Source organism: Microtus oregoni, unplaced genomic scaffold (assembly GCF_018167655.1).
Source record: "Microtus oregoni isolate MIOR12 unplaced genomic scaffold, Mior012 000029F_ref0000214, whole genome shotgun sequence".
Lineage (NCBI taxonomy): Eukaryota > Metazoa > Chordata > Mammalia > Rodentia > Cricetidae > Microtus > Microtus oregoni.
Window position 1 is genome coordinate 24,207,483 of NW_024543088.1, and position 18,649 is coordinate 24,226,131.

Consider the following 18,649-nt stretch of genomic DNA (forward strand, 5'->3'; position numbering starts at 1 on the left):
TTTCAATCTTGTTCTCCCAGGAGTATATGCAGACTGTTCTAGAAACTGTATGATGTGAGATATAACTCTGATGGCAAACAGAATGTTTCCTAACATCCTCATGTGTATAACTCACAGTTTTTAGTCTAGCCTAATATCAGTAGGTATCGCCCACATAAACAAATGTCACGTGGAATCTTCAATAATTTATAAGACAATAAAGAGGTTCTAACACTAAAAATTTGAAAGACCCTGTCCCCAGTGGGCACAGATCTTACAGGAAAACATCTGATGAAAAGAGAATTGAGCACGAGGAAGAAGCAGAGAGTACAATCAGGAAAGGCCTTGAAGACAGCAGGATCCTATCCTGAAAGGACTCCACCAAAAATCTCTCAGACCAACACACATTCTCAGCCAATCCCAGGATAGGAAATCCACAAACAGAAGTCAGTCGCCTTTCCAGTCATCAGCCACCAACTGCTAAAGAGAAACCAGAGAAAAACATCTCCTTGACAACGAAGAAAGCCCGAACAGAAGGCTGAAAGACATGGCAGTGGGAAGGAGCTGAAGACAACAGACGGTGGGAAAGATCTCCTGCGCTCAAGGACTGGCAAAACCAATAACGTAAAAGTGTGCTGGCTAGTTTGTGTCAGCTTCATGCGAAATGAGAGAACGTCAGTTAAGAAGATGTCTCCATATGATCCAGCTATAGGGCATTTTCTTAATTAGTGATTGATGGGGGAGGGGCCAGCCCATTGTGGGTGGCCCTGGGTTCTATAAGAAAACAGGCTGAGTAAGCCATAGCAAGCCTGTAAGCCGCTCCCCTCCATGGCCTCTGCATCAGTTTCTGCATCCAGGTTCCTGCCCTGCTTGAGTTCCTGTCTTGACTTCCTTCAGCGATGGACTACAGTGTAGAAGTGTAAGCCAAATAAACCCTTTCCTCCCCAATTGCTTTTGGTCATGGTATTTTATTAAGTAATCTAGCAGAATCTAAGGCAGCTAGATTCCTGAAAGTGATCCATAAATTCAAGCCATTCCCCATCAAAATACCAATTGGATTGTCTACAAAACTAGAAAAAAATAATCCTAAAAATCATAAGGAAGCACAGAAACCAGAAAGTCTGATGTGATCCTGAGCCTGGAGAGTAATGCTGGAAGTTCCCACTTCCTGATCTGGACCTGGCAGAGCCCTAGAACAAAACCAGCATGGTCTGCATCACAGCAGTCAAGGGAATCACGAAGAGAACAGACAGCACAGTCACCCATGCTCAGCAAGGCCCGAAACATCCACTCAACAAAGACGACCTCTTCAAGAAACCGTGCTGGGAGCTTTGTTTGTCATAGCCAGAACCTGGAAGCAACCTAAAATGCCCCTCGACCGAAGAATGGATAAGGAAAATGTGGTACATTTACACAATGGAGTACTACACAGAAGTAAAAACAATGACATCTTGAATTTTGCAGGCAAATGGATGGAGCTAGAAAACATTATTTTGAGTGAGGTTACCCAGACACAGAAAGACAATTATCACATGTACTCACAAAGCAAAGAAAGCGAGCCTACAAACCACAATCCCAGAGAACTTAAACAACAATGAGTACCCTAAGGGGCACTTACTTAGATCTCATCTACATGGGAAGTAAAAAGTAGAAAAGCACAAGCTCTCCTGAGTAAATTGGGAGCATGGGGATCTTGGGAGCGGGTTGAAGCAGGGAGGGGAGAGGCAGGGAGGGGAGCAAAGAAAAATGTAGAGCTCAATAAAAATCAATAATTAAAAAAAAAAGAAACCGTGCTGGGGAGGCTAGGTGACCACACAGGGACAATAAAACTGCATCTCTTTCTCTTACACACACCCTGCACAGAAAAGGATCAAAAGCCTAATTTTAAACCTAAACCTTGAGAAACCTAAAGAAAAACATAAGTCATCTACAGGTTCATTGTAATTACGAGCAAAATTCTAGTGACATTTTCTCAGGGCTAGGGGAAACATGCTAAAATTCATATGAATTATAAAGGAACATTTGTAGCAAAGCAATCCTAAGCAGAAAGAATGATGCTGGGGCACTGCGGTACCCGACCTCAGATCACAGCACAGACCATAGTGATCTCATATCACACCACAGACCATAGTGATCTCATATCACACCACAGACCATAGTGATCAGCGCCTGCTGGGGGCACTGCTGTACCTGACCACAGATCACACCACAGACCATAGTGATCTCAGACCACAGCACAGACCATAGTGATCTCAGATCACACCACAGACCATAGTGATCAGCGCCTGCTGGGGGCACTGCTGTACCTGACCACAGATCACACCACAGACCATAGTGATCTCAGACCACAGCACAGACCATAGTGATCTCAGACCACAGCACAGACCATAGTGATCTCAGACCACAGCACAGACCATAGTGATCTCATATCACACCACAGACCATAGTGATCTCAGACCACAGCACAGACCGTAGTGATCTCAGACCACAGCACAGACCATAGTGATCTCAGATCACACCACAGACCATAGTGATCAGCGCCTGCTGGGGGCACTGCTGTACCTGACCACAGATCACACCACAGACCATAGTGATCTCAGACCACAGCACAGACCATAGTGATCTCAGACCACAGCACAGACCATAGTGATCTCAGACCACAGCACAGACCATAGTGATCTCAGACCACAGCATAGACCATAGTGATCTCAGATCACACCACAGACCATAGTGCCTGCTGGCACTGGCACAGATGCAGACATGTAGACCGGTGAACTAGGGTCAGAAATAAACCACAGCTTCATCTTTGACAAATTCATACACACACCGGAGTGAGGGAAAATCTAGTCAACAGACGGTGCCGGCAAAGCTGATTCCATCTGTAGAAAAATGGAGTTGGATCCACATCTCTAATCCTGCACAAAAATCAACTCAAAATGCATTAAAGACCTTACTTTAAAAGCTGAAGTGTGGAGACTGAAGAGAGGCTCAGCAGCTAAGAGTACTTGCTGCTTCTCCAGAGGACCTGAGTTCACATCCCAGCATCTGTATCAAGTGGCTACAGCACAGACGCCTGTAACTCCAGCTCCAGGGATTCTAGTGTCCTCTTCTGGCTGCTGTCATGGGCCTCTGCCACCTGCGCACATATTCATACACACACACACATTTTTGGTGAAACGAGAGTAGCAGCAAGTGCTCCGAGGAAATCTTCCAACTGTAGTCTATGGTTGCAAATAGCTTTGCCCCCCTTACTGGCAAACTATCTAGTATCACAACTTTGGAAAGCAATTCATAGTGGAAGCGCTAAGTCAAAAGCTACTGAGACAGTCAATTTAACATATATGTGTATATATATATATATATATATATATATATATATATATTTGGAAAATGTCATAATCTGAGATTTTACTTCAAGAGCCTAGGTAAATGGCTCAGCAGTTAAGAGCACTGGCTGCTCCTTCAGAGGATCTGAGTTTAGTTTCCAGCACCTACATGGCACCCTCATACAGACATACATGTAGACAAAACATCAGTACACATAAAATAAAACTAATTTTTTTTTTTTTTTGGTTTTTCGAGACAGGGTTTCTCTGTGGTTTTGGAGCCTGTCCTGGAACTAGCTCTTGTAGACCAGGCTGGTCTCGAACTCACAGAGATCCGCCTGCCTCTGCCTTCTGAGTGCTGGGATTAAAGGCATGCGCCACCACCGCCCGGCCTAAAACTAATTTTTAAAAGGGATTTTACTTCAGTGCTCTCACACCAGAGTTAACGTTTCTGAAAACCTCCCATGTGCAAAGCCCTGCCCAGAGCAGCTAAGGTCCTGCAGTCACTGCCCCAGTGGGCCAGCTCACTTCCATTACCGGTCAAGAGTCAAAACGAAGTAACTGCTGGTCTCACCAAAGGTTCTTCTGGGGCTAGGAGAGGAGAGAATAGGTCAGGGAGGAGAAGAGTATGTCGGGCATCTGCTTTAAGGTGTGCTGCCAGGGTAAATTACTACCCATGGGAGCTTGGTCAGCAGAACAGGTTATTCCCCAGTTCTGAGGCCAGGAAGTCCATGACAAGTCCAAACCCAGCAGATCGAGGACATGGGAAGAACATGAGTCCTACTTCATGGGTGACAGTCTGTGTTCCCAGCCTGCCTCCCAACCATACTTACACCGAAACAGATGCCCTCCTGACCTACCGCCTCCCCAAAGCCCCACCCCATCCCTTGGCCTTGGGACTCTCGGGGTGTGAGAACAGAGTTCAGAGTACAGCAGTGTCTGTCCTGTTCATTAATTCCTCCACAGTCTCCTCCCAACACACAATGTCATTTCTCCCTCATTAACCCCTAGTCTGCTTGTTGCAGTAATTTTTGCTAGTTGCAATAAATTTTCAACTGTTTATAAATTGATGCTTCCAGGTCTGAAATTGAGACCATCTCTGGCTAATGCTGATGGAGTATTGGTGAGCTGGCTAGAGAAGCGGTAGGAAGTCTGTGGGCCTTGACTCTAAGCCCTGCCCTGACCCCTACTTAAGATGTCCCCGTGAAGGTCTAGGGAAGAATAGCAACACGGGTGCCCTGTGCACTGTTTGCTTGCAACCTGCTATTGTTTGCATGTTAGGAAGCTAAAAACTCTCAGCCTGAACTGGATTGTTATGTCTCCATGCTTCCTCTGATAAGCTCTCAAGATTAATAAGATGGAGGCTGGTTGTATTTTGTCACTGTTCTGCTCCGCGGGGGAATAACTGGGTGTCTCACACACACGTGGTTTTGCTCTTACTGTCTCAGTCTTCTACGTGACCTTGCTTCCTCTCACCTGCTGACACGCTGCCCTCAGTATCCACTGTCCAACATTGTTGGCTTCTAGTCGCAACTGTCAGAGTGCTGATGCAGAGAGCATGGTGAGCTGGAATACTAATCTCTTTCCAAAATCTTGATCTCGGTTCTTCTGGATGGATGCTGAGAAATGCCATTGCCGTCACCAGGGACATTAGAGACACGCATCAGTGCTGATGTGGGGAGATTGGAGCCTGTCCCCACTGTTGGTGGGAGGGCAAGGGATAAGTGCTGCAAAAGGCAGCATGTGCCTTCTCCAGAATGAAAAGCTGAACTGCATGGCTCACGGTCCAGAGGTCTGTCTAGCATGTGTCTCAGGGTGAAGGAGCCATCCCAGGAGAATGCGCAGTGTTAGAAACACCCAGTTCTACTTACAACAGAGTGCAGCTTCATGGCCACTCTCCTTCCCTCAGATTCTTTATCCCCAACTTCTGCGGCTGCAGGGTTTTCCTGTTATTGACCCGAATGTGACATTCAGCCCCTTCCTTGATTTTTTAAGTGATTTGAAGAAAAAACAAAACAAAACAAACACCTCACCTATCAAAAGCCAAGTGGATGTTGGTAGATCCCTGAGTATTTGTGAAGTGAAAGCAGCCTTGGCCAGCCTGAATCATGTGTTAGACCCTCGCCCCTTGCCTCGGTGATCTCAGACTCCTCTGTTGTTTGCCCCTCTTCTCCCTCCCCCTTTCCCTTATCCTCCCCTTCAGCCTGTATTCCTGGGCGGTGTGCTGCTCTGCAGAGCACTTTCTCTGGGGTATTCTGCTCCATCCGTCCCTCTTTCTTCAGAAAGCCGAGGTGGTAGCAGCTGTGTCTGTCAGTGAGCTGCGGTTGTCAGGGCTTTCTTACTACCTCCCTCCTGCATACACTACCTCCCAGAAGTGATTGCCTGCTGTGCCCTGTACTGTTTCTGCTGCGGGAAAACTGCAAAAGAGACAGCACTGTGTTCAGGACAGAGTGGGGCTTGCACTTCCAGAGTGTGTTCAGGACAGAGTGTGGGGCTTGCACTTCCGGACTGGAGGCTGTTTCGTCCTTGACGAGCTAGCGCATCTTGAACATTTACCCTCAACAAGCTCCGGTGGAAAGTTTGGGGAAACATGGAGAGCACAGGAGGAAATGTCTGTGACGTGCTGTCATGGACGCATCGGGGATGGAGGACTACAATACTTATAAAGTTCAACTTTCCTCCCGCAGGCTGAATGGAGAGAAGAAGTGAAGAAGCACTTTGAGAAAATCAAAAGTGAAGGGGCCTGTATCCACCGGCTAGACGAGGAGCTGATCCGCCGGCGCAGGGAGGAGCTCAGGTCAGCCCCCACTCCCCTCACTCCGAGTCCCAGTTCAGTCTCCCTGTCCTGGGGAACCTGAAAATTCTGCCCTCAAAGCGGCAGGAGCACAGGGTGCTTCCTAAGGCTGAGAGGGTGCGTGGAGGGGGTGGGGCGCTGGCTAATGGATGCTGTTATAAATAGACAGAAAGGAGTTCTCCAATTCTGTGCATGCTGGGGTGGCAGCAGGTGACAATCTCGCTCACCTACTTGCTTGAGTCAAGGTCTCACTCTGTGGTCCTTGCTGGATTGTAGATCAAGCTGGCTTAGAAATCACGGAGACCTGCCTTCCTTGGCCTCCTGGGTACGGGGATTGTAGGCCTGCACCACCACCCTAACTTCAGTATTTTTTTTTTTAATTAAAGAAGCTAGAAGAAAGGATTTGAAATGTTTCCAACATAAAGAATGGTCATTGTTAGGGGAGAGTATCATAATTCCCCTGATTTTTTTCATTAATTCTATATTAAATTATATGTCTGTGTCTGTTTGAACACGAGTGCAGATGCCACAGAAGCCAGAGGCTGAGATGCCCTGGAGCTGGAGTTGCAGGTGTTTGTGAGCCACCTGCTATGGATGCCGGGAATTGAACTCGGGTCCTCTGGAAGAGCAGTGCATACACTTAACTGCTGAACCATTTCTCCTGTCCTGGTTACCCTGCTTTGAACACTATATGACAAATATATGTATCAAAATGTCACTGGGTACCACATAAATATGTACAACTTTTACATCAATTAAAAAGAATCTCTGTGAGAGACAGTTCAGTGAGTAAGGATCTTGCCACAGCAGTTTGAGGCCCTGAGTTTGAATTCCCAGAGCCACAGAAGTCGGGGTATGACAGCTATGATCCAGGAGCTCCTGGGGCAGGATGGGAGGCAATGCCAGGAGGCTCCCCATGAGCTGTGGGCCAGCCAGCCTACACTGTATGGTGCAGAGGTCAACAGCGGCCTCCAGCACAGTTACCTGAGGAACAACTCTGAAGGGTGATCGTGGACCTCCACACGCACACCATGGCATGTGCTCACCCACACACACAGCCACCTTCAACATGTGCACACCACACACACAGCCACCTTCAACATGTGCACACCCACGCACACAGGTACCTTCAACATGTGCACACCCACGCACACACAGCCACCATCAACATGTGCTCACCCACACACACAGCCACCTTCAACTTGTGCACACCCACACACACACAGCCACCTTCAACATGTGCACACCCACGCGCACACAGCCACCTTCAACATGTGCACACCCACACACACAGATACCTTCAACATGTGCACACCCACGCACACAGCCACCTTCAACATGTGCACACCCACGCACACACAGCCACCTTCAACATGTGCACACCCACGCACACAGATACCTTCAACATGTGCACACCCACGCACACAGATACCTTCAACATGTGCACACCCACGCACACAGCCACCTTCAACATGTGCACACCCACGCACACATCCACCTTCAACATGTGCACACCCATGCACACAGCCACCTTCAACATGTGCACACCCACGCACACAGATACCTTCAACATGTGCACACCCACGCACACATCCACCTTCAACATGTGCACACCCACGCACACAGCCACCTTCAACATGTGCACACCCACGCACACAGCCACCTTCAACATGTGCACACCCACGCACACAGCCACCTTCAACATGTGCACACCCACGCACACATCCACCTTCAACATGTGCACACCCACACACACATCCACCTTCAACATGTGCACACCCACGCACACAGCCACCTTCAACATGTGTATACCCATGCACACACTTCTTCACTCTTTTTTACCTGCTCCTCTCACCTGTTTCCTCCTTTATGGTTCTCTGAGCATGGACCCTTAGAGCACTTCCATGGTTCTCAGTGCCATTGGAGCCAGGAATTTACAGGCTCTGGTTCTGGCCTCAACATAATAAGCACAGTATTCGGCAGTTAGGCCTCTGGAACAAAATGCCTTAGACTTAGCAGTTTATGAACAGAAGAAATGCACTGCTCATGGTTCTGGGGCAGAGCACCAGGGAATTCAGGAGCTGGTGAATACCCATCCATCATATCATGGCACCCGCGTGTGTCCTCACACGGTGGAGAATCAAAAGGCTACCTCCAGGACCATCACCTGATGGGCGAAAGTTTACATTTGAATCTGGGGGAAGCACTGCAACCACACCAGCCCAGATAAGACCTGTGCCATGGATAGGCACGTGATCATGGAGTATGAGGACCTGAGTTTGAATTAAAAACAATTGACTAATTAACTTTAAGTTATGCCCACTAATATGTGACTCTACTGTATTGTGCTAAGACTGTGCCGTGTGCACAAATGAAGACTATAAAAAGCGCACAGACGGTATTGTTACTTTGTCTGTGGCCGTGTGGCTGGAGGGGCCCTTAGGATCAAACACACAGCCCAGATTTCCTATTCCCACTCCTTGTCTGAATCCTTGTGTTTAGAAACTTAAAAATGGAACCCCCTGGGGCTGGTGCTTTGAAGTAAGCCACCGTGCGTGCTTCATCAGAGCTGACTTCCGTTCTCCTCAGCCTTGCTCATCCTGTGTTTTCACTGACAGACATGCGCTGGATATTCGAGAGCACTATGAGCGAAAGCTCGAGCGGGCCAACAATCTGTACATGGAGCTGAGCGCCATCATGCTGCAGCTGGAGATGCGGGAGAAGGAGCTCCTGAAGTATGTATCCCACCAGTCCCAGCCGGTCCCAGCCCTCGCTGCTCTGAGTCTGAGTCTGCTGTGGTGATCATGTGGATATTTTAGTTGTTCCACCAGCATTCCTTAGGGACTTTCTGTCCTCAGTCCCTACTAGGGTGAGGCACACAAGTTAGCAGAGCCGCTGCAGGTCTGAAATGGGACCACATACTGGACTAGCGTGTGTGCGTCACTCTGCCACACGGTTCAGCATGCATGTGCCTCTCCCACACGGTTCAGCATGCATGTGCCTCTCCCACACGGTTCAGCTGTGTATGTCTCTGCCACACGGTTCAGCTGTGTATGTCTCTGCTGCACAGTTCAGCTGTGTGTGTCTCTGCCACACGGTTCAGCATGTGTGAGTCACTCTGCCGCACGGTTCAGCTGTGTGTGTCTCTCTGTCGCACGGTTCAGCATGTGTATGTCTCTGCCACACGGTTCAGCTGTGTATGTCTCTGCCGCACGGTTCAGCTGTGTGTGTCTCTCTGCCGCACGGTTCAGCATGTGTATGTCTCTGCCACACGGTTCAGCTGTGTATGTCTCTCCCACACGGTTCAGCTGTGTATGTCTCTGCCGCACGGTTCAGCTGTGTGTGTCTCTCTGCCGCACGGTTCAGCATGTGTATGTCTCTGCCACACGGTTCAGCTGTGTATGTCTCTCCCACACGGTTCAGCATGCATGTGCCTCTCCCACACGGTTCAGCTGTGTATGTCTCTGCCACACGGTTCAGCTGTGTATGTCTCTGCCGCACAGTTCAGCTGTGTGTGTCTCTGCCACACGGTTCAGCATGTGTGAGTCACTCTGCCGCACGGTTCAGCTGTGTGTGTCTCTCTGTCGCACGGTTCAGCATGTGTGTGTCACTCTGCCGCACGGTTTAGCATATGTATGTCTCTGTCGCACAGTTCAGCCTGTGTGTGTCACTGCCTCATGGTTCCTCTTCTGTAGGTAGGGAATTAGGAGGGTGTCTTCTGGTTCCATGGTCACCACCTTAGATCATCTCTGTCCTGACTTTCTGTCTACCATAACTCAAGAGTGGCTTTGTCCTTCATCCCACAGGCGAGAGCAGGCAGTGGAAAAGAAGTATCCTGGGACCTACAAGCGGCACCCTGTCCGTCCAATAATCCACCCAAATGCCATGGAGAAGCTCATGAAAAGGAAGGGTGTGCCGCACAAGGCTGGAGTGCAGACTAAGCGGTGAGACAACTGTATCTGTGTATCTGATGTTTAGATAAATGGGGGGTGGGGAGGAACTGGAAAAGGGCAGTCTCAGATGTCTAGATGTGGCCTTTCTGGGGCTTTCTAGCAGCTCATGGCTGCAGGTAAAGCCAAGTAGGAAGATGAGAGAGCATGGCACAGACCCCAAAAGTCTCACTTTTACCACCTGAGGCCCTCAGTCTTAGTACCAAACACAGGACAAGGACGTGTACAACAGGGACAATCAGATCTGGTTGAAACTGCAGCCCTGTTTTATAGGTGTGTGACTTGAGCCATGTCACTTGGCTTCTTTCAACTCTAGTATCCTCATGGGTAAATGGTATCGTTATGGGATTTCTTTCTATTTCTCTCTTTTTTGTTGTTGTTTGTTTTTTGTGGGGTTTTTTTGAGACAGGGTTTCTCTGTGTAGCTTTAGAGCCTGTCCTGGAACTCTCCCTATAAACCAGGCTGGCCTCGAACTCACAGAGATTCACCTGCCTCTGCCTCCTGAATGCTGGGATTAAAGGCGTGAGGCACCACCGCCTGAGATTTCTTTTTATTCTTATAACCCTAGAAACAGAACTGAGCTAATTGTAATTCTTGATTTTTGACACAGTGATCAATATATTTACTTAGTTCTTAATAATATATATGTCACCACCAATAATAAACAGGGCATTGATATTACGCATACCGAGCCAAGAGGTTCCCTGTACTCTACCTTTACATGAAACTTTTATGACTTTTGTTTTATTTGGTTTTGTTTGTTTGTTGGGCAGTTGCCCAGACTGGCCTCAAACTCAGTGTCCTCCTGCCTCAATCTCTTAAGTAGCCAGGGTAACAAACAAGCATGTGCCCTCGCACCCCACTGCGAAGGCTGATTAGTGTGAAATCACCTATCGGGCATTGGTGCCCAAAAGCACGGCTTAATTTTTAGGACACCATTCTTTCCCAGTTATTTTTATGTTTTGATTTTTCAAGATAGGGTTTTGGCCTTCTCAGTGCTGGGACTAAAGGTGTGCGCCACCATGCTCAGCTTCTTTCCCTTTTCATAGCACTTGCTTTATGTTGATTTAATCTCAGTAATAGAGAGTGGAGCTACATCTCTGTGTAGAGTGTGTGTTTAGCTGCAGGGGGGCCCAAATTCAATGCCTAGCACCTTCAAAACATCTCAGGATACTTCTTCACTCCTTTCTGGAATCACCAAATGCTGTGGAGCCTTCTCGTTCTCACTTGCAGAGAACTGGCTCCCTCCTAGTCAGGCTACTATAAAGGAGAGAATGTCCTGGCTTGTGAGATTCAAGCCAAATGCCGTAAGAAAATAGGACGGAGAAACACAAGCCAAGAATGTAATTTATCTTTTAAATTTTTATTAACTTAGAAGTAGCAAGTTTTTATGGCATCTTCATACACACTTAGCTTTGGTTGACTCTCCGTGTCTTCTCTCTCCTCTTCCCTACCTCCCATCTCCATGCTCCCCATCCCTGCTTGAGCCCTTCTCCTCCTAGTATTCTCCCTCCACACCCACATTAGATGGATTCTGTAGCCCTCCCACTGGCCCCTTTCTGGTCTCCTGACCACACAGGCTCACTCACATAAGTACACGTATCTACACTTGGAGCTGGGATCCACATATGACAGACAACATGGGGAATTTGTCTTTCTGAGCTGGGGTTACCTCACTTAATATAACATTTTTCAGATCCATCCATTTCCCTGGATTTTTCATAATTTCATTTATCTTTGCAGCTGAATAAAATTCCATTGTGCATATGAATCTCATTTCCACCATCCTCTCTTCCGTTGACATATATGTAGTCTGCTTTCATTTCCTATATGTTGTGAGTCAAGCCGCAATAAATGCGTGTGCATGTCTCTCTGGAGCAGGGCACGCAGTCCTTCAGGTGCATTCGCAGGAGGGGTGAAACTAGGTTAGACGGTGATTCTAGTTCTAGCTTTTGGAGGAGCCTCTTGATCTCCATAGTGTGGACATCAGTGTGTGTAAAAGTGCATGCCTCCCCCCAAGCGTGCCTACGTTCCTTCCTCCATATCCGTGCCAGCATTTATTGTCATTTGTTTTCTGGGTGACAGTCACTAACTGAGGTGAGAAGGAATTTCAGAGTAGTTTTAGTTTGCATTTCCTTGGTGGTTAAGGGTGTGAGCCACTGTTTTATTCAGTGTGTGTGTGTGTGTGTGTGTGCGCGCGCGCGCACATAGGTAAGCACATGTACAGGTGCACATGTATGTATGGTGTGTGTGTGTGTGCGTGCGCGCATAGGTAAGCACATGTACAGGTGCACATGTATGTATGGTGTGTGTGTGTGTGCGCGTGCGCATAGGTAAGCACATGTACAGGTGCACATGTATGTATGGTGTGTGTATGTGTGTGCACGCGCATAGGTGAGCACATGTGAACAGGTGCACATGTATGTATGTACATATGGAAAGAGATCATTCTTGGCTATTGTTCCTCAGATGACATCCACATTGTTCTTTTGAGACAGGGTCTCACACGGCCTAGAGTTCACTAAGGAGGCTAGGCTGTCTGATCAGTGGATCCCAGGAATCTACCTATCTCTGCCTCCCCCTCCCCCTACTCAGCCTTATCCCCAAGCTGGGATTACAAGACCATGCCACTACACCTGGCTTCTTTTTAAACATGGGTGCTGGGGATCAAACTTATTTATTCGAGCTTATGTGACAACTCCAATGGAGGTAATTCTTCAGTTAAAAGTCCCTCTTGGGATGATGTATCAAACTGACAACCACAATCCGCCATCACACTTTTTGGTAGCCCCTCCCGGCCTGTTTTCCATAGGCTTCAGGAAGGGCATAGAAGTCCATCTAAAAGAGAAGCCCGAGGTGGGAGAGAGCTGTGCCCTGGAGTAAAAGCTATCGGGGTCAAAGAATCAGTTCCTCTTTGTGATAACAAGCCAAGCCCTGTGATAATGAACGCAGCTATGCTAACAGTGAGAGCACTTTACATATTGTGACTGACATGGTAGAGCAAGGTCACTCTGGGGACACTTGTCCTCAACTCTCCTTTGGGTGCCACCACAGCTTGTTACCAGCCCTGCAGGACTCCCTTGTTGCAGTAGAAGCCCTCGAACCCCTTCCATGCAGGTCCTCCCCACCGCTCAGGCTGACCAGCAGGAACATCTGCTGCAGTGCTCTGGGACTTGCACAGTGGTGTCTCAGGTGTTGCGACTGAGTTGGAAGGGGCTAGGGTAGCGTGCAGAGGGGGCTGCTGCCTGCCCTCTTCCAAGCCACCACATCTGAGCGCCTCGTGATTAGCTGAGAGAGGACTTCTGTTGTTTCAGAAAGGAATGTGTGGACCTCCCAGCTCTAAAACCTCCTGCTGGTTTGTGTCCTATCTGGTCCTAAAGAAGAGTGCTGCTGTCTGGCGAGAAGGGAGAGGTCCCGAGTCCATCCATCAGCTCAGAAACCACCTGTTTACATGTGGGATGAGGTTTCCTCCTGCGTGTAACCTTCACAACTGGTCCCAGAGGCACAGGAACAAGGAGGCCTCCTCCCGTTAGGATGGAAGTAGAATGTTAGGTTGGGGGTAGCCCAGTTGGTCGAGTGCTCCCATAACACGCACAAAGCCCCGGAGTCAGTTCCCAGTGTGGTATGAACAGGCACAGTGATGTGTGCCTTCAATTGCATCACTGAGGAGAAGACGCAGGAGCTCAAGGTGATCCTTAACAAAGTTCAAGGCCAGCTTGGGCTAGGGAGCCTGTCTCGTAGAGGGAGTAAACAGTAGAGATCCACTGTGCTTCTCACAAACCCTTTCTTGCTGCCTTTGCCTAACCCCCTGGGCCTTCTCCCTCCCAGACCCCTCCTTCCTGTCTGCCTTTAGGATTTATTGAGTGCCTGCTGTATACAAGGATGGCTCGTTCCAGTAGACCCTGTCTAGACCAAACTCCTTAAACTGTTTAGCTCTTGCCAATGAACCTGGGGTTTGTCCAATGGTACCAGATCTCTCTCCTCTGTGACGGATCATTGCACAGATGTCTGATGTGAGCAAACCCCCATGCCCATTCCTTGCTGCCCATATCTGTGAGGGTACCAGGAAGACATTAAGGATCTCATAGAACAAAGCTAGTGACCCAGAATCCAGAGGAATAAAAGCCGCCAGTAAGACAGCTCAGCTGATAACAATACGCAAACCTGATGACCTGGGTTCAATCCCCAGATCCCATGGTAGAAGGAGAGAACCAGCTCCTCACAGTTATGCTCTGGCCTCCATACATGCAATGAGGAACATACATAAACATATGCGCGCACACACACACACACACACACACACACACACACACACACCATGTATGCCTCTCACAGTAATAATTAAATTTTAAAAAGAAATCACTGTAACTAGACATTTAGGTTGTTTCCCAGATTTGCTATTTTTAAACAGTGCTCACTGTACTATTATAACATTAAGCAGCTCCCTGTGTGCACTGGGAAACATCCCTGTGTCTGTGAATGCTGACTGAGGGGCGTGTGAAGCCAGGAGGGTGACTCACACTAGTAGTTCCAGGACTCAGGAGCCTGAAGCAGGAGGATTGCTGTGAGGATGAGACTAGCCCCAGCGACAGAGTAAGACCCGATCTCAAACAAACAGACACACAATAACAAAAGTGTGTAGGGCTAGGGATGTGGCTGAGCAGGAGGGTGCTTGCCTAACAGGCACAAGACGCCAGGGTCGACCCACAAAGTTACAAATTTATAATCCAAGAGTGTATTTTAAAGTTTGGCGCATTTTACTCCAAACATGTTTCGATGTGTTTGACACAAATCTGTTCTTCTTCTTAGGCCAGACCTGTTACGATCTGAAGGTATCCCCAGTGCAGAAGCAGTTCCCACTGCATCCCCTCTGTCTGGAAGTCCCAAAATGTCCTCGTCAAGCAGCAAGAGCCGATACCGGAGCAAACCACGTCACCGCCGAGGGAATAGTAGAGGCAGCCACAGTGACTTTGCGGCAATCTTGAAAAGCCAACCTACCCAGGAAAATGCATCCCACCCCACCTACCTACATCACGCTCAGGCTCCGTGCCCTCCTCTCCATCAGCATAGCCCCCTCCAGCAGCAATACCAGCAACCCCCTTCTGACCTGCCTCAGAGCCACCACCCCAGACGCAATATACATGGGCAGGACATTGCAACCTGTGCCAATAACCTGAGGTATTTCGGCCCAGCAGCAGCCCTGCGGAGTCCACTCAGCAACCATGCTCAAAGACAGATGCCGGGCTCCAGCCCGGACCTCATCTCCACAGCCATGGCGGCAGACTGCTGGAGGGGTCCTGAACTTGAGCAAGCTGAGCCCTGGGGCTGCTGTCAGACCGAAGCCTACGATCCCTGTCTCCAGTGCAGACCAGAGCATGCTGGGTCTTTAGATGGTCCCACCACTGAGCCAGTGAGAAGGGGCCCAGACTGTTCCAGTTCACCAGCACACAATCCTCTTTCGGGAAATGCCCAAGACTCCGAGAGAATGGAGGCCAATGGATTCAATGGCTGTCAATCTGGTATTTCTCATCAGTTCACACCCCCAATACTACCTCAAAAGACACGGCCCCTTCAGAAGGTAAGGGATGACAAGAGTAGACTGTCCCTGCCATCAAATGCCATCACCCATGTGGTGCACATTATAAAACTGGGCATTAAAAGGCATGCCATTGGGAAAGGGTGGGACACCAAAAGTGGTGTTTCTTTTACTTCAAAGGCTCCTCCCTCGACAGTGCTCCAGTGGTAAGCCAGGGAGTGGATTTGGGGGGGTTACTGAATGGGGAGACTGGGATAACCATATACTAAAGATGTCACAATGTTTGCAAGCTATTGTCCTAGATCTCCAGTCTTGAGGGATGTCCCAAGGAAGTTTGGAGTGGAGATTCCTGGTGCATGATGGCAAACATGGTCTTAGAGAAGGCACATAGTGACTTTTTGCCAGCATTCTGTTTGGCTACACAGCCTTTTAAAACTGGTGCTTCTTAATCCCCTGGGCACCAATGCTCGTTACAATGTAACATCAGCAGCCATCTTGACTCAGCTAGCTCTGAATCCCGAAACCTGTTTGTCTCCTCCACTGGCTGCCTAGCAGTCCTTCATGATGTTGGAGATCTAAGCTTGGGAGTCACCAGTTCAAAGCCAGGGCTGTCCCCTTAGCACCTCTGTGAATCTGCCACTGTCTGTGCAGAGGGCCCAATAGTGGACTCTGCCAGGCTGGCTGACTTGAAGACTCCTTGAATTAATAAGTAGGAAGCATCTAGAATGGTGCCTGGAATGCAGCCTGCTTTAAATGTTAGCTTGCTTCGCTAAGGACTCTACCGGGTTATTGTGAACATGGTAAACGTTTAATCCTAGATGTTACTTCAGCTCATCATAACTGTTGAGGGGAGGAGGGGTGTAAGATGAGTTTGTTCAACTGGATACTTCTTGGGAAAGGAGCTAAGGCTGGGCACTATCTGCTGTCTCAGAACTGTGTTCCTTCCTCCAGGTGTGCCACTGCTGGCTGAGCAGAGGTCCACGTGTGCTTTCACGTGGCAACCTGGATGTGAGCTAATCCATTCTGCACCCTCCCCAGTCCCTGTAGCCAGTAACATAGAGTCCGCCATAGGCAGTAACATGGAGTGCATGCATCTAAATGGACAGGATGGCTGGTTGCCTAGTTGGTTGATCTGGTTTGATTTGGTTTGGTTGGTGTGTGGGACAGAGTCTTGCTGTGTAGTTCAAGCTTGTCTCAAACTCAGAATTCTCCTGTCTCAGCCTCTTACGTGCTAGGTTTGTAGACATGCACTACCGTAGCCTTGGTTTGTTTGGTGGCAGATGCCTTTGCCCCCAGCCATCTCGCCAGCCTGCCTTTTACCCACGGTTCTGGAGTCATCTCAGTAACCAATTTTAAAGCATTTTCATCAAGCCCCAGAGAAACCCACACCTTTTCTGATCCACTCCATGTCACAGCTTTGAACCGCCCTGCTGTCTTTCGGTGCCATCTCTAGCGCTGCAGACCCCAGAGCATGCAGCACCCTCAGCCTCATTAGAACCCCACACCCCGTAGCAGCTCAGCTTCCCTTTCCCCAGATGAAATTAAATCTGTTTGAGGTAAGAGAGATGGGAAGAAGGAAGATTCCACAGTCAATAAAGGTCTTTTCCCCTTGTCCTCCTCAGAGTGGAGATGACTCCTCGGAAGAAGAAGGGGAGGTGGACAGTGAAGTGGAGTTTCCTCGAAGACAGAGGTAAAGCCCCCACAGCCTATGTCCGTGTTCAATGTCGTGGGGAAGCTCCCGAGTGTGCCATGCAGGCTCAGCTAGAGGCCCGTCTGCAGCCACTTTACAGGGCATTTGAAGTAAACACTGACTTCTTCCCATGATGTCTGATGGTTGCCCTGCACAGCAGGTCACAGGTCATTGGATTCACTTCCAGAGAACTTCACAGTGAGGAGCATGAACACAGATCCACTGTCACTCTCCAGAGCACAGGGTCCGGTTTGGGAGAGGGGAGGGGTGGCACGTGTTTGTGGTGACTCGTGGTTCCTAGTGGACCTCCTTTGCTAATCTCTTCACGCTGTTGTAGCCAAATATCACAGACTAGGAAGTTTATGGAACAACACGTATTTCTCCCAGTTGTGGAAGCTGGGCAGTCCAAGATGGCAGTGACGATGATTCCGTTCCTAGTCACAGCTTTCTTCCTAGCTTGCAGACAGCCACCTTCTTCCAGTGTCCTCACACGTGAGAGAAGGATAAAATAGAGAATGTGGTGGGGCGCAGTTCAGCTCATGGCTCCTCTCTACTGCTGTAAACGTTGCCTTTTAGTCTTCCTCTGGGGTGGGAGATAACAGGACCCCGTCAAGGCGAGACAGCTAGCCACCCCTCCTCTGTTTAAGTCTGCCTGTTTTCCCCGCCTTCAGGCCCCACCCCTCCTCTGGTTAAGTCTGCCTGTTTTCCCCGCCTCCAGGCCCCACCCCTCCTCTGGTTAAGTCTGCCTGTTTACCCCGCCTCCAGGCCCCACCGCTGTATTCGCAGCTGCCAGTCATACTCAACCTTTAGCTCCGAGAACTTCTCTGTGTCCGACGGAGAGGAAGGGAACACTAGCGACCACTCAAACAGCCCCGACGAGTCCGCTGACAGACGGGAGGACCGCCTGGCTGAGAAACTAGACGACCTGCTGTCCCAGACGCCCGAGGCGCCCATCGAGATCTCCTTCCACTCAGATGGGCTGTCTGACAAGGAGTGTGCGGTCCGGCGCGTGAAGACACAGATGTCCCTGGGCAAGCTGTGCGCCGAGGAGCGTGGCTACGAGGTGGGCACCTCTCCCTCCTCCTCACGCCACTGAGCCGTTCGTGGTTCTCTGGGGTTTAGAGTAGCATCCTAGTATGCTTTCTGTTGCTGTGATAGGCATTATGGCCAAAAAGAACCTGGGAAAGAAAGGGTTGATTTCAGATTACAGTTCACAGTCCATCACGAGAGAAACCGAGGAGGCACCGAAGTTGAGCAGGGGCCTGGAGGAAGGAGCTGACGCAGCCACCGTAGAAGACAGCTGCTGCTGCTGACTTGTTCCCGTGGCTGCCTCAGCTTGGTACAACCCAAGCCCACCTGCCCAGGGAGTGGTTC

General features: G+C 49.2%; 1 protein-coding gene across 3 annotated transcripts in view; it reads left to right on the plus strand.

Annotated features, from left to right (window-relative positions):
• The window catches only part of Map3k13 (mitogen-activated protein kinase kinase kinase 13), a 107,288-nt gene that overhangs the window by 87,130 nt on the left and 1,509 nt on the right, over positions 1–18,649 (plus strand). For all 3 annotated transcript variants that reach the window (XM_041678264.1, XM_041678265.1, XM_041678263.1), the window contains exons 8-13: positions 5,993–6,102; positions 8,718–8,834; positions 9,906–10,043; positions 14,859–15,627; positions 17,208–17,275; positions 18,041–18,338. In XM_041678264.1, coding sequence (XP_041534198.1) covers positions 5,993–6,102; positions 8,718–8,834; positions 9,906–10,043; positions 14,859–15,627; positions 17,208–17,275; positions 18,041–18,338 — 1,500 coding nt within the window. The remainder of the gene's footprint in view (positions 1–5,992; positions 6,103–8,717; positions 8,835–9,905; positions 10,044–14,858; positions 15,628–17,207; positions 17,276–18,040; positions 18,339–18,649) is intronic.